Source organism: Pogona vitticeps, chromosome 1 (assembly GCF_051106095.1).
Source record: "Pogona vitticeps strain Pit_001003342236 chromosome 1, PviZW2.1, whole genome shotgun sequence".
NCBI lineage: Eukaryota > Metazoa > Chordata > Lepidosauria > Squamata > Agamidae > Pogona > Pogona vitticeps.
In genome coordinates this window covers 57,610,955-57,626,446 of record NC_135783.1, presented here as the reverse complement: position 1 = coordinate 57,626,446, position 15,492 = coordinate 57,610,955, and the positions used below count along the sequence as shown (strand labels likewise).

The 15,492-nt window shown below is 38.3% G+C and overlaps 1 protein-coding gene across 2 annotated transcripts in view; it reads left to right on the top strand.

The window, feature by feature from the left end:
- RYR2 (ryanodine receptor 2) overlaps positions 1-15,492 on the top strand; it is a 390,793-nt gene that overhangs the window by 117,114 nt on the left and 258,187 nt on the right. For both annotated transcript variants that reach the window (XM_078383124.1, XM_078383125.1), the window contains exons 4-7: positions 2,755-2,775; positions 12,253-12,267; positions 14,194-14,268; positions 15,280-15,358. In XM_078383124.1, the coding sequence (XP_078239250.1) occupies positions 2,755-2,775; positions 12,253-12,267; positions 14,194-14,268; positions 15,280-15,358 (190 nt within the window). The remainder of the gene's footprint in view (positions 1-2,754; positions 2,776-12,252; positions 12,268-14,193; positions 14,269-15,279; positions 15,359-15,492) is intronic.

The following is a 15,492-nucleotide window of genomic DNA, read 5'->3' as shown; positions in this document are numbered from 1 at the left end:
AAGACCAGCAGTCGTAAGATCGAATCCACGTGATGGAGTCAGCTCCCATCGCTTGTCCCAGCTCCTGCCAACCTAGCAGTTCGAAAGCATATAAAAATGCGAGTAGATAAATAGGTACCACCACAGTGGGAAGGTGACGGTGTTCCATGTCTAGTCACAATGGCCATGTGACCACGGAAACCGTCTAAGGACAAACGCTGGCTCTATGGCTTGGAAACAGGGATGAGCACCGCCCCCTAGAGTTGGACACAACTGGACTAAATGTCAAGGGGAACCTTTACTTTTACCTATTGTTTCATGCCTGTTTTTTCCTGCCAGTTTTTCCCTCCATAAGCAGCTTGTAATCTACAGAAAATTGATTAGAGGTTAATGTAATTTAAAATGAATTGGTATATTGCTGCATTTCTTATGCTACTATTGAGTAAAGGATATCCTTAATTCAAGAGAACCAGGTCAAACAAGGACAGCTTGGAAATTTTGATTTTTAAAGTTCCCAGAAACCTCCAACCAACATGGTTAAGGCATAGAGTTGTAATCCAGAAAATGTTATTTTTCCAGTTTTGCAAATGAAGACACAGTTGAGCCAAGATCAATTACCCTTTGATTTTGTGCATTCCAGCTGGAAACAATTGACCACACATTAGTTGAATGTAGTGGGATCTACATGATGTACATTCAAGTATTTTGGCTAATATCATAAGCTTTTTTAAAAATCTAGAAGAACTTCTAGTTTTGATTTTGTCAGACACTGGAGAATTATTGTCAAATTAAGCAATTTGTAATTTGGATGTGCACTTAAAATGATAAAGATGAAATATTTTTAACTTCACAGATTTTTATTCATTCCTGGTGTATTGATAACAGATTATTGGTTAAAACGGTATTCTTGCAAAACTGTATTGTGAGCCAGTTAACCCCCAGCTAATCTGGTACAGGTTGGTTGATTATTTTGATATTTCAGATATAGCTTATATTCAAAGGCAGAGTACTTTTAATAGCTATGACTACAAGAAATTGTGTGATTTTAGTTTCTGTTGGCTCCTTGAATGCAAAAATCAGTATGACAACTACAGTTTAAGACCTATTTATGAGACTGTGTTTTAAAGAATCAACTATTCTAAGCATGGATAATTCATAAAATTGTGTATTGAGTTAAGTTTAATAGGTATGTGTTGTAGAATATCTTCCAAAAGTGTTGCTGTAATTAATCAGTATTTTAGAAGATTTAAAAATTTAGTGATGAAATAAACATGTGTGACCTTATCATATAATGGGATGACAGTTGATTGACAGAGATAATCCTGAATTTTGATTGAGCCTTTATAGAAACAGTTCTGAGTGTGCAATTCCTTTAAATAAAATTAGGAATGTTTAGAAATCTTCCAAAGAAAGCCACAGCAGCAATGTATGGCCTGGGTTTATGTGATCAAGTTCTTCTCAAAGCTGCAGATGTTCTTGTTGCAAAATGAACATGGGCACATTCAGATGAACAGACCTTCGTGCTAATCATGCAAAGATTTACATGATCCGAGTACGGTGTGCTCTTGGGGCAGATGGAACCTAACTGCACATCACTATCCACAACATGAATTTAGCCTTTCCATTGTTTCTGGCCTAACACTTGAGTAGGAATTTTTACTCTGTGTAGTGGCAGAAATCCTGTTGCGTAGCATAGAAAATTACAACTTCAATATACCCAATTAATCAATAGAACTTATAGAAGAGTTGCCTTACCAAATCTCTACTGATTTCTATCTGATTTCCCTAGGGCTTAGCAATAATAGCATTGACACTGACATGTTAACATTAATATCAATAATATCTGAACATTAAACATTTCTTTGTGAAAATTATATATTTAACTCATTCCATGAAACATATAATAAATATAACATATTAGAGACATATTTGTTTTAATGGAAAAAGTAAAACAGAAGTTTTCAAATTGCAAATTACTCTTGTGAGCAGTAATAAATTAAAATAATGTGAAATATTAATCAGTTCTGTGTGCTAACATCTCTGTTGCTTAATAGTTAAATGTTTTAAAAATAATTTTAAAATATATTAATACATTAGTGACAGCAAATTAATGTGTAATGTATTTTTTCCTGGATCTGGTTTTCCCCTCCCCTCTGAGAGTGAGTCCATATGTGCACACTCATATTGGCATATGTAGGAATTAATGTTCTCAACCCTGTTTTTGCAAGCTGGAAAAACAGCAGGGAGTGACAACTGCTGAAAGACTCACAATGAGAGGGGATTGAAGGCTTCCACATAAAAGTGAAAGCACTTGAGTATCTCTTTTGAGGCTGTGCATATTCTGTCTGAATAAATTTTAAGACATTCAGAACCCAGAAGTTTGTGTAAAACATATTAGTGGTAAGAAGTATTTGGAAAACACATTTATAATCTATTCCCACATAATGTTCATTTTTGTTAAAAACATTGCTTTAATTTGTGTGCTTACTGGGAACAAGAGGGTGAAGGCACCCACCATCCCATTTGTGGCCTCAAAATCTGCATTGCCATCCTAATAAAAACAAAATAAGTCAAAATGTTTTTGTTGTTGTTGGTATTGTGTACTGTTGCATGGGGAAAGAGGAAGTTCTGTCTCACCAAATGAATCATGTCAATACATTGTTGGAATTTAGCCCAATAATAATGAAGGCCTTTATATTAAATTGTGAAATCTAAACTGAAATATGTCTTATCCAGTAAAAGAATACTTATTTTTGTTCTTTTTTCTTTTTACAGCTAGTTGATGTGGAAAAATGGGTATGTGTTTCTTACCCTCTTGACCCAAAATACCCCTTGTTTACCACACAGTCAAAATGTCTGTCTTTTAATACTCTGTATGTGACACTACATTAAGTTGCGAAGCTCAAAACATATTTTAGAAAGTATTTTTATAATGCTATACATATTGTTAGATTCCTGAAAAGTTATTTTACCTTTGTCAAATAACAATGCAAAAATATTATTCCTGCCGTGAAAGTTCGTCATGGTATAATCCTCTATAAGAGAGTCCACCTTGCAGTTTTGAGCCTTGCAATTTCATCTTCTAAATCTACATCATTTAAACATGCCACTGTTTCTTTGTCTGTACACATCTTAACAGTGCATGTGAATACCATAATCCTTCCTGTATGTCTGTAATAAATGTATTGCTTATATTCACCTGTGCCAATGTTTATTAAGCTCCCCTAGGCCATTGGTTCCCAAACTTGGGTAACCCAGGTATTCTTGGACTGCAACTCTTGGAAACTGGCCAGTACAACTAGTGGTGAAGACTTCTGGGAATTGCAGTCCAAGAACATCTGGGATTACCTACGGTTGGGAATCACTGTTCTAGGCAATGAAAAGTTGTCAGAGAATGTACAGGAAGTAAATGACCACTTACATTTTACCAACTTTTTCAACATATTGGCCAAAATCCTATTGCATAAATTTACGGCTACACTGGATGATTTTCTGTTTTAATGCCCAAAAAGTTGCCATCATGGTCCTGGTCCTGGTAAGCATTCCTTTCACCTAGGGGAAGCCTTTGGAATCCTCAGGATGGGAATGGGTGGATTTTTAATGCCTGAAAATGGCTACTATTTTACACATTCATCTTCAGTCATTACCGCCCCCCACATCCCGAGGCATCCAAAGGCTTCCCCAGATTGAAAGGGATGCTGACGGAGCCTTGGAACCACGATGGTGGTGGTTTTAATAGGCAACTTTATTAAGTGATAAAATCCTGTGGTTGATGATGTAAATAGCATGCGCAAGCATAAATTTGTGCAATAGGATTTCTGTTGAATTATTCTGAATTTAGTATTTAATATACAGTGAATTAATGTAAAGTGTTGTGATCGGAAGTCTCCATTTATTGTGTATATATTACTGAATGGGCAGAATCCTCATGATTAGTTGTGCTTGCATAAATCACAGTGACGGATTGCTACTAATTAGCAGATATTAACTTGTATCCTTCATCTTGCACCAGCTTACACAATTGGTTGTAAGGCGTACAAGTGGGAACATTTAACTTGGTTACCCAATGTTGGTGGAAATTTTCTGGGTAAAATGAAACTATTTTAATGCAGTTTAAATACCTATAATAAATTATTTAAAACAACAAATATCAACAGCAGTGCATAAATGAAGCAAGAGACATAATGATTGCTAGTTGTGGAATACTCATGTCAAATAAGTACTGTACATTAAAATTGTTTTCAAGTCTCATGCCAGTGTCTTTCCATTTATTTGTCTGTGACTGTGTATTGTTGTCAAAGTCTAAAGTTTAGAAGCCTAGACAAGTGATATTTTTTCTGTGCATAGATTCTTTTGAGCATGTGTAATTTTTATTGCACTTTCAGTTGTTGGCACTCACCATTTCTTTGTATTGTGTTAAAGATATCAGAGGAATCTCCTATTGAAAACTTCACGGTTGTATATTTATGTAATGCTGTATAGAATTTTGTGCGTTAGTTTCTTGCCTCATATTTACTTGTTTGTGATAAAATTACTTACAGTCCCATTTGCTTTTAAGAATGTACTGATATATTACCCTTTTAAAGGGATTAGAGAAATAATGGTACATTTTTTGTTTGTATTGCTTATTTTGCCATTTTAGTAGGAACTAAACCGGTCTTTAGTCAAATGGAACATTTAACTATGTGAAAACATAGCTTAGCAGGGTAAGGCTCTTATCACAGGACTAAATCCCATCTGGAGTTGATTGTTTGAAGTTATATAGGATTTGAGTTAGTCTTTACCAGTAAGTCCAATTAATTTTAATGGTTGTGCTAAAGGTAGGAATGATGTTGAATTTAGACTGAGTTGAATCATGTAAGCTTTCTTCTTAAAGAGTGTAAATTATATGATAAAAGCATGTGCATTACTTTTATATAATATATAGTTCTACTCTGTTCATAACCTTGTTTTTCTTAATCATGTTAACTCCTCTTTGCAGAAGAATTATATTATGATTGATAGTATTAATGTATTTTATGAATATAATGGGAGCAGATTCACTGACTATAAAGTGAGCACCACTCTGTAAAGTGTTTAGAAATATATTTCCATATGCTTGAAATTATCAGTTTTGAAAACTATTTGGTGACTAATGGCACTAAATTTCCCTCTTCCTGTATGGAAATTTATCAACATATTAACAGAAATTCCAACAAGAGTTGTTGTTGGTGCTCTATTGCTGAAATAGAAATTTAGCCTACACAGGCATATTAATCTATGATTTATTCTTTTGCCTTGGATTAAGATATATTCATATGTGATGTGCTTGTTGTGTATCTGAGTGTTCACCAAATCACAGAAATTAAATGTTTTCTCCTTAGTGGTTTACAGGTCAGCCATATGTGCAGTAAACTACCACACAAACATATGTGAAATAAAATTAAATATGTGCTTCGGTTTAGTGAGCTTTATCATGAAACAAAAAGTCTAATGGTTATACTACATAACCAGACTTGTTTAATTCAAAATTAGCACATATAACTCTTATCATTTTGGCTCATTTCAGAATAAGAATGGAAAGAATACTCACCAGAGTCCTAATTTTTACTGATTTAGGCCCTCCAAGATTCCTAGTTTCCAACTGAAATTGAGGCAAATTATCCCCCCTCCCATTCTAGTGTTTCTGTTATTTGTGCAACATCTCTCTATTGTCCTTTCCTGTGGATAATCAAAGCACAGACATACAGGGACCACATGAATAATTATTGAGAAAGATACTCATCCAGTGCCTGAAATTTTTAAACAAAGCAGCAGTCGTCATAGTTTTGGGCAGTCTGCACAATTAAGCAGTTTTGCACAAAAAGAAGTAGTTTTGCTGAAACCATAACTCTATGTACAATGCCCAGAAATTCTTCATTATTCCACTGGTGAGGAAAAGAATGTCACAGTTCCTTGTCCTTTTGTGCAAGGATGAAAGAAGTGAGGATTTATATCCCTCGTTCAGATGTAACAACAAACCATGATTATTTACTGCACAACAAACCATGGTTTGTTATATGCCTGAGATTCGTGTTGTCTTATAAATGTAACAGGGAGCCATATTTTTCTCATTGAAATGTTATTGTGCAATAAAAAAGCAGTGTAACTTTTATATGTGAATTGCCATGAGTTAAGAAATCTCTGTAGACCTTAGCTGTGGCATACTGAATCACATGACCTGGTGTGCCGCAGATAAGGTCTACAGCAGGGACGTCCAACCTTTCACCTTCCCTGGGCCACATTAGAAGATGAAAATTTGGTTTGGGTTGCACATACGTTTGGTTTGGGCCGCACGGGGGGGGGGCAGCCCTAGCCGCCCAAGCGTGCTTACCAGCAGCTGCGACCTCAGACAACAGAGGCTGCCAGCTTCGACTCCAGCGGCTTTATGGGGCCGGGAGGGGTCCACCTATTGACGGGGACGGCGCAATGCAGTCACGCAGCTCCCCTCCCCTCCCACTCCATCCTTCCTTCCCTCTCTCCCCCTTTACTGTTGTGACATGCCTCAGCCACATTCCGGCCGCAAGCGCCGGCAGTGTAACTTGAAACTTTGGAATTTCTTTAAAAATAAAAAATTGCACTGGTCTGCATTATGAGCTGACCTGGGCCGCAAGCCTGGTCTGCAGAGATTTCTTAATTAACAGCAACCTGTGTCTAAAATTATGTTATTTGTATAACTTGTCAACAGTATTTCAGACATTGGGCCAAGTCATGTAGTGTAAATGTATGTCCGCATAACCAGAAAGATTCATAACCCTCCCTCCCTTTTCAAAGGCTCCCTAGGACTCTGTTTTGTCCAGTGAAGCCTTTGAGAATCTTGAGATTGGAGGGGGGGGGCTGCCAGCAATGATCCAGTGTACCTACTCTGGGTTACACTGGCTAAATTTGCTCAAAGAAATTTATGCCATCTGTGTTATATATAAACATGGCTACAGCTAGTATAAAATTTTCTGAGATGAAATCAAAAATAATTAGAGATCAGAAAAAGAGAAAATAATATACTATGCAAACATTGCATTTTATCTGCTTTGATGTTTTGGATTTATAAATTTTTGGCAAGCTTTCAAAACACTTAAAATATAAACATTTTAACATGCAAATATCTTTTTGTAAGACATTTTATATCTTCAGTTTGCAGTTTTTATGGCTAACAGGTCACATTTTGTATTGTTAGCAGTGCTAAGAATTGCCTGATCATCTCAAAAGCTAGATACCAGAATTTAGTTGTGCAAACAAAATGGAGCTATGTACTAATTTGAGCAAGCAACCAGACAAACAAATAGGCAATACGCGAGCTGCAAATCATTCTATATTAAATTTAAATGTAGGCTATTATTATGTGAAGGAAAATCATAGTATGAAATAAATTACTACTTTCTAACAGTCTAAATCCCAAACCATTGCCCTGTTGATCATAACAATTATCTTTGAGCATTTGTGCTTAGATTTGTGGCCTAAACATTTTCAGAAGGCTCATGTGAATTAAGAGCAGGAAATCTGTTGTTTCACCCGGGTAAAGCTGAGCTACTATGCATTAAGAAACAAAAAGAAGCTTCAGAAATATTGTTCCTTATGAAGTAAAATGGCAAGGGAACTGTGGGTGAATATGAATACTAGAAGATTGCTTTATAGTTCACAAGGAGAAGCTTAATGATGACATTAAGAAATAAATGGCTTTCAAAAATTTGGGTCTTGCAGTTGATGTGGAAATTACATTATGCATTATGGATGTGATGAGTACTGAAACAAATTCTTGTTCAAAATAATTTTCAAAGTCTTACATACTGAGATTCCCTGCTGAATCTTCCCTGTGGCCAGCAAGATTTCCCTGATTCCGGTAAAACAAGTTCCTGGTCTCACTCCTTCAATTAATCATTCATTAATTTATTTTTTGCCTTTTGTTCTGTGCAAGAAACTGCAAAATCCTGTGGAGCCAAATGCCCTTTCCAAAGTATCTTGAGCAGGAAAGATGCAATTCTATGCTTTTCCCCCCCTGCCTTTTCTGGGTGAATCCTTTGCCATTAAGATGCATTCTGTGCATGAATTGTAATAATCCTGAACAGCCTGAAAGTGCTTCCAGAAAAAAAAAATCATAAAACATCTGAGAAATCCTCTGAATTTCCTGCAAGATCTCTGGGGGTTGGGAATCATGTGTGGAATAATTTTTCTACAAGAAGAAAAATATTCCCCATTTATCTTTGTGAAGGAGAGACTGCACAGTTCACATTCCTCTGTCTTTAACCTAGTAAAAGATTTCAAGTAATAGAGTCAAACTCTGCAGTACATGTTCCAGAATAAAAGTAAGCATTATGTGGAAGTGGAGTCATGGCAACTGGACTTCTTTTTATTGGGCTGAAACATTTAGTTGCTCATCCAAGTAGCTTCTTCAGTCTGAGGAGAATTGGTAGGAGATCCCTGATAGATCATCCACATTGGTTTCACTTCCACCTGGTCTGAATAGGCTTATTAGAAAGCCAAAGGACTTGGGGGGGGGGTGATGAGTGAAAATCCCACTTCTGGGGTCCTTCTTCACCCATTGTCAATCTACCAGTGGCACAAACTGAACAACTCCAGATTAAAGTTCCTGCATCACTTTCCACCGCTCAGCCACTACCATCCAACCTCATCACACAGGAAAGAAGTGCGTTGACATCTCTCAGTAGGGATGAGACCATCACCATGCTGCCTGCGGACAAAGGAAGATGCACTATAGTCCTCAACACTACGGATTACCATAGAAAAGTAAGCTCAATTTTGGAAGACCAACACGCATACAAAAAAACTGAAGAGGGAACCTCACCAACATTTACAAGAAAAAAAGCGATGGAGTGCTTGAAACACTTGGAAAAGGACCATGGCATTGACACGGCGACCTACAAGCGGTTGTACCCTGGAGAGCACCCCCCCATGGACTTCCCAAGATACACAAGGAAGGAAACCCCCCCCCCCAGACTTATCATCCAAAGCATAAACTTGGTAACATACAGCATTGCCAAGTGCTTGACCACCATCTTAGCACCATTGGTTGGACATTTGGACCACTGCATCCACAACTCAGAGGAGTTTGCATCCAAAGTCAGGGAACTGAAACTAAATACTGTTGAAACCATGGTATCATTTGATGTCACATCCCTTTTCACCAGCATTCCCACCCCCCAATGCCCTTATAACTGTAAAAAAAGAGACTGGAAGAAAACAACACTCTCTCCACCAGAAGCAGACTCAACCCGGACCAGATGTGCCTCCTCCTGGACCTGAGTCTGAACATCTCTTACTTCACCTACAAAGGTGACTTTTACAGATGGAAACATGGCCATGCGATGGGTTCCCCGGTGTTGCCCATTGTTGCCAACCTTTACATGTAAGAATTGGAAACAAACACCTTCCAGGGGACGACTCCGACCCATTGGTTCAGGTATGTGGATGATGCCTGGGTGAAATCAAGATTCAGCAAGTACTTTGTCTTCACAGACCACATAAATGCACTGGACCAGTGGTCAAATTCACCAGGGAAGACACCAAAGATAACCAGCTGGCTTTCCTGGACTGTGCAGTCATTATAGGGCCCAACAACAGCTTAGGAATAGAAATCTACAGAAAACCTACACATACTGATCAATACCTGTGGTTTGACACTCATCACCCATTGTAACCCAAACTAGAAGTCATCAGGAAGCTAAACCACAGAGCAAGAAACATCCCCAATGCCACAAAAGCCAAGAAAAAGGAAGATAAACATCTGAAAACAGCTTTTAAGGTCTGTGAATATCCAGAACAGGCCCTTAACAAGGCAATATCCCAATCTAGCAGGACAATGGAACAGTCCAAGACCCAGAGCCAATGGAAGAACCTGGTCATTCCTTATATCAGTGGTCCCCAACCCCCACTCCATGGCCTGGTACTGGTCCGTGGCGTGGGAGAGACAGGGCCACCAAGAGAGACCTCCCGCCACCCCCCCCTTGTGCACTCACCCCCGCGTCGCCCATTTGTGCCTGTGTGCGTGCTCCGGCATGCCTGCACAAGCGCATGTTGCTGTTTGTGCATGCGCACAGGCACTCACACGCATGCGCAAATGGTGCCATGTCGCCTGTGTGGGTGGGCATGCCCATGCAAGAGCATGAGCATGTTTGTTCGTGCGTGCGCATGAGTGCGGGGGGTGCCCTGCCTTCCACAGCCGATCTATGGACTGGAAAAGTTTGGGGAACGCTGCCTTACATGGCAGGTGTGTTTAAAAAGCTCAGAAAGATTTTTGGTAAACACCACGTACCCATGCACTTCAAACACACAATCACATTAAGGCAGAGACTCGTCCACCCAAAAGACTAGACACCAAAATACAACAGGAGCAATATAGTATATGCAGTCCTATGCAAGGAGAAGTGTTTGGAGCTCTACATTGGAGAAACCAAACAGCCACTAAATAGGAGAATGGCCCAGCACAGGAGGGGCAGTGGCTCAGGACTACAATCAGCAGTGTTCCTTCATTTGAAGGGCATTGGACACTCATTTGACCACCAAGATGTACTCATTTTAGACTGAGAAGATAGATGGTTTGAGAGAGGAGTCAGGGAGGCCATACATGCGTATATACAAAATCCCATACTCAACAGGGGTGGAAGGCTTAGATACAATCTGTCTCCTGTTTATCATGCTGCCCTTTCATCTGTCCCCAGAGAGATCAGGACCACACACACCAGAAAGACCACTGTTAATGACCCATGACAATGGGTGGAGTAGGACTGCAGAAGTGGGATTTTCACTCACCCCCCCCCCCGTCCTTTGGCTTTCTAACGAGCCTATTCAATACAGGGGGAAGTGAAACCAATGTGGAGGATCTATCATGGATCTTCTACCAACTCTCCTCAGACTGAAGAAGCTACTTGGATGATTAGCTAAATGTTTCAACCTAATAAGAAAGAAATCCAGTTGCCATGACTCAGCTTCCAGATAATATGAGGATAGTAGCTAGGACACCTTGGTCCCAGCTGGCAGGCCGTTATGTTTCTAACATTCCCTATGAAGCTTCCCCACTCTAGTTCACCTGTGAACATGAGGGCACGATGTCAGACCTAGGAGGAGAGGAAGAAAGGGGAACAGAAGTAGTACAGAAGATACCAGAAGTGGAAAACAGCCCCCTAGAGGGGCAAGGATGGGGAAAGATAGAAGGGAGGAAGAGCATGGGTAGAAAGATGCCAGGGAAGAACCCTGATTGGGAAGCCTGTGACATGGAGGTGACAGACTTGCTGGAGAAAGACCCAAAAGTGGATTGGAAGACCATGGAGCATAAAGACCTTTGAACTAGGGTGCTTGCCCAACTCAGAATCCTCAAGACTGAGGTGGAATGGTTGCGGAACATAAAGCCTCCAAGGAAACCCTTCTTCTGGGAAGAGCAACAGTAGTGGGAATGATGCCAGAGGAGTAGAGAGCATAGGAGAGTATGACCCTTCCCAACCTTCTATCACCCTGGCCCAGCCACAGGAGGAAAACCTCATAAACTCTACAACTGGGGGAGAAAACAGGGGAGGATGGGAAAGGTTATATCAAGGGCCAAGTAACTTTGGTTATAACCAAACCCTGCTGTGGCACCTCCTGTTTAGCTTACCTTTGAAGGGTGCTCAAAATCATGGAGGAATAGAGAATGGCCCCATCGAAGTAGATACCAAAAAGCTTAGTACTAAGAGGACTGAGATAAATGCTGAGGATATTACAGTTAACTGAGTTAACTGTTGAGAGTTTCTGTTACATCCCTGTCCAAGTTAATAAACTCACGTGTTTTTGAGCATACTGTGCATTCTGCCAAGGGCTCTAACATGGAGGAAGGGAAGGTGGAACCACCGCGTGGATTTACATACAGTCCTTACAGTATTCATTATACAGTAATTCACTGGACAGCTGCCTGATTGCAAGATTGCAATCTTTCAGAACTATTACACATGAATTATTAGTATTTTTGTTTATTTCACTTTGCTTTGTTTTATATGTTTATAACCTATTTAAACCAACGAGAAGTGTGTATGGGTTTACTGATTGTAATGTTTTTCCTTTTCATGATATTAACCATTGTATGTATGCCATTTCAATATATTGGATAATGTGGAAGAATTCCTGTCAAGAAGGATTTGAAAAATCAGTGTTCCTTTCCAGTACTTAGTAGAGTACTATAATTGATTTTTTTTCCAGTTTTGCGTTTGAAAGTGCAAACAGGTAATAATATTTAATTTTTCCTTTTGTTCCTCTTTCTTTATGGCACTGCAGAAATTTATGATGAAGGTAAGTTTTAAGTCAACTGTTAATTCTTACAGATCTTTCCGGTCAAATAATGTTAGGATGTGGTAAAATTCTCAATATTATTGTCCAAAACAAAATGATATTGCAGTAACAATCATGACTGAGTCCCTGAATGCCATTTTTAAAATTGATTCATTGGGTCTCTCTAATTGAGGGAACTAGTTGAGGGTTTACGTGTATCAAATCAGAACAAACTGTTTTGATCAGAATTTTAAATTAACATCAGTGATAGTGACATCTCTTGGCTGAAGCATTATTCAGTGTGCATCTTAATGGTTGTCTGGAGCAGTGCTTGTGTCAATGTGATTTCCACTGGAAATAACTGGTGCAACATAAGGGCTGGTCACAAGCATGTTGCACCTGTTTTAAGACAATTTGCTTTCCCCCCTAAAATTTAGAATTCTGTAACCAACTGTATCAGTGGCCACTTATTACCTTATGACAACTTTTAAAGAATTTGGTGCTCCCCACATTTACCATAATTCTTCTCTGTCATTGGCTAAAGTTCATGTCTCCTGTCTTGTTTTTGTCACAGAAAAGATACTGAAAGTCAACCTTTTTATGTGAAACATGGCTGTTGATTTTCTAGTCAGACTTGCAGAATGTATTGCTAGGGTTGCTTTTGGGTGTTGCTGGACCTACTGTCCAGGTCCCTCAGGTACAGGGTATATACGATCAATTATATCTATCTATTATTATTTCTTTAATGCTCAATTAACCTCGATTCCTGGTTAAAAATTAAATTTTGTTCAGTTTATTCCAGGTGGGAATTTATTTATTTATTTATTTATTTATTTATTTATTTATTTATTTATTTATTTATTTATTTATTTATTTATTTATTTATTCGATTTTTACCCCACCCCTCTAGACAACGTCTACTCGGGGTGGCTTACATCAGTTAAAACAAGTTAAAAAACATATAAAATGCATTTATACTAATTAGTTCTAAACAAAAGGTTTCCAAGATGGTGGTAATTTAGTAAAGCACTAAATTAGTGGAACTCCATCATGTTAAACTAACATTATCTGTCTGTCCATCTAGCCAACCAGCTGTCTATCCATCCAGCTGCAGACATGGACACAGATACTGACACAAAAAGAAACACACACAGTTGAAGTGGGAATAAAGAATGGAAGGGCAGGGTGTGTTTGGAGAGAGAATTGCTTGTTGTATCTTTGGGAATAGTACACACAATTGTATAAAGCAGGCCTCTGCAGTACCATTGACTCCAGGATTTAAAACTGCTTACATACATCAGTAAGGAAGTTGTACTCTTTGGGATGCCCAGACTGAGGAAGCTGATGTATTTTTTTTTTTTTTTTAAAGACCAAAACGATGACTTTTTGTTATAGGGAGGGAAATAAAGGCAGTGGTATACAGGGAAAGAATATATGATTATTTCAGTTATGTTACACTACATTAGAGTCCTGTTAAAAACCCAAATACATTTCTAGCCAATGCATGCTTACATTTTATCTGTGAGATGAAGGAAATATAAAAACTTCACAATGAATATTTTTTTACATGTGTTTGGAAAGAATAATTGAGAATAATGCTATCTCAGCAACAGAGAGTTTTTATCAAAGGCTCTTTCTCAAACTGGGAAGAGGTAAAAGTTAGGGACCCAGTTCTGGGCCCAGTGCTCTTGAACATATTCATTAATTTATATGAGGGTGTGCAGGGAAAGCTTGTCAAATTTATGGATGACACTAATTGGGTGGAATACGTATCTAATACCTTAGAAGACAGGAACAACATTCAAAAATGTCTTGATAGGTCTGAGCACTGGGCTGAAAACAACAGAATGAAATTTAGTAGGGATGAGTGCAAAGTTCTACACTTGTGGGGAAAAAACACAAAATTAACAGTTACAAGATGAGTGATACTTCCTCTTAATCCTACAGACTGCTCAGGGTGGTGGTCATCGGACACTACTTTATGGGCATGCAATATTGCTGCGTCATTCTTACAGTGGTATGGTATGTATTAAGTTGTGTTTGATTATGTTAATGTTTACATGTTTTCTTTCAATGTCTCAGGACTGGAGGGCTGCAAATCATGCATGAAATTGAACAATATACGAAACCATTTATTCTTTATCTCTGTGGTTGCAAATAATTATTCTGCCATTCTATCAGTTTCTTTTCAATGCAATAAACTCTCTTATCCTCAGACCACCCTGTCACAGGGATCTCCATATTGTCTGTTGGAGGGGGTCTGAGGTAAATGGCCTGCCAGGGACAGCCATAGTGCCCCCCCTAACACTGTTGTAATATACTGGGCAAAAATATCCCTTCTTATTTTTGGGGAACCATGTAGTAGTTGTGATTCTCAGTTGCCTGCTCCTATTCTAGGGACTAGGAATGTAACAAATCAATGCAAATTTTCTTGTAATCAACAAAAACTAATATTTTGACACAGTGAAATCTTCAATTAAAAAAAAACAGCCATTCTAATATTTTTCACTTTTGCATGAGAGTGAAAAAAATCAGGGCTTTCCACCCATCAGCAACATTGGTGTATGTGCGTGTGTATGTATATACATATACACATACACTTGCATATACGTACATACGTACGTATGTATGTATTTGCATTGTCCCTCCTTTTAAAAAAAATGAAGTGAAAATTTACATCCTTACTAGAGACACTAAACATTCTTATTGGGGTTAGGAATTCTTGTTGGATATTTTCTCACTGAGGACACTGGAATTCTCACTGGGATCAAGAAATATGAAGTATAGATCAGGTCTGGGTGCTAATTCATAACCCTTAATATATTAGAATTTTCATAGCCACAAGGAAATATCCCACAATGCATGAAGTTAATCTTGTTAAAAGCTATTTGTTAACAGTTTGGTGGTATTAAAGAAAATATATAGTCCTTCTCCCCTAAACAGCTACAGTTGTATGATTCATTGATTGCATAGTGATTAAATGCACAGACTGAACACTGGGAAACAGAGTGCAACTTTTTTTTTCATTCTTAGTACCTGTGTTGCCTCTCCACATCACGAACATCAATGGACAAGTTGGCATTTGATGTAGGCTTGCAAGAAGATACCACAGGTATGAAGATACCTTTGTAAAATATTGTATTTGTTTTCAATGACAACAGTTTAGATAGATGGCTATAAATCTTTTGAAAAAGCTGGGTTTAATAATGACAGTGATTTGAAATGTTTCAAATTACATTTTTAAAA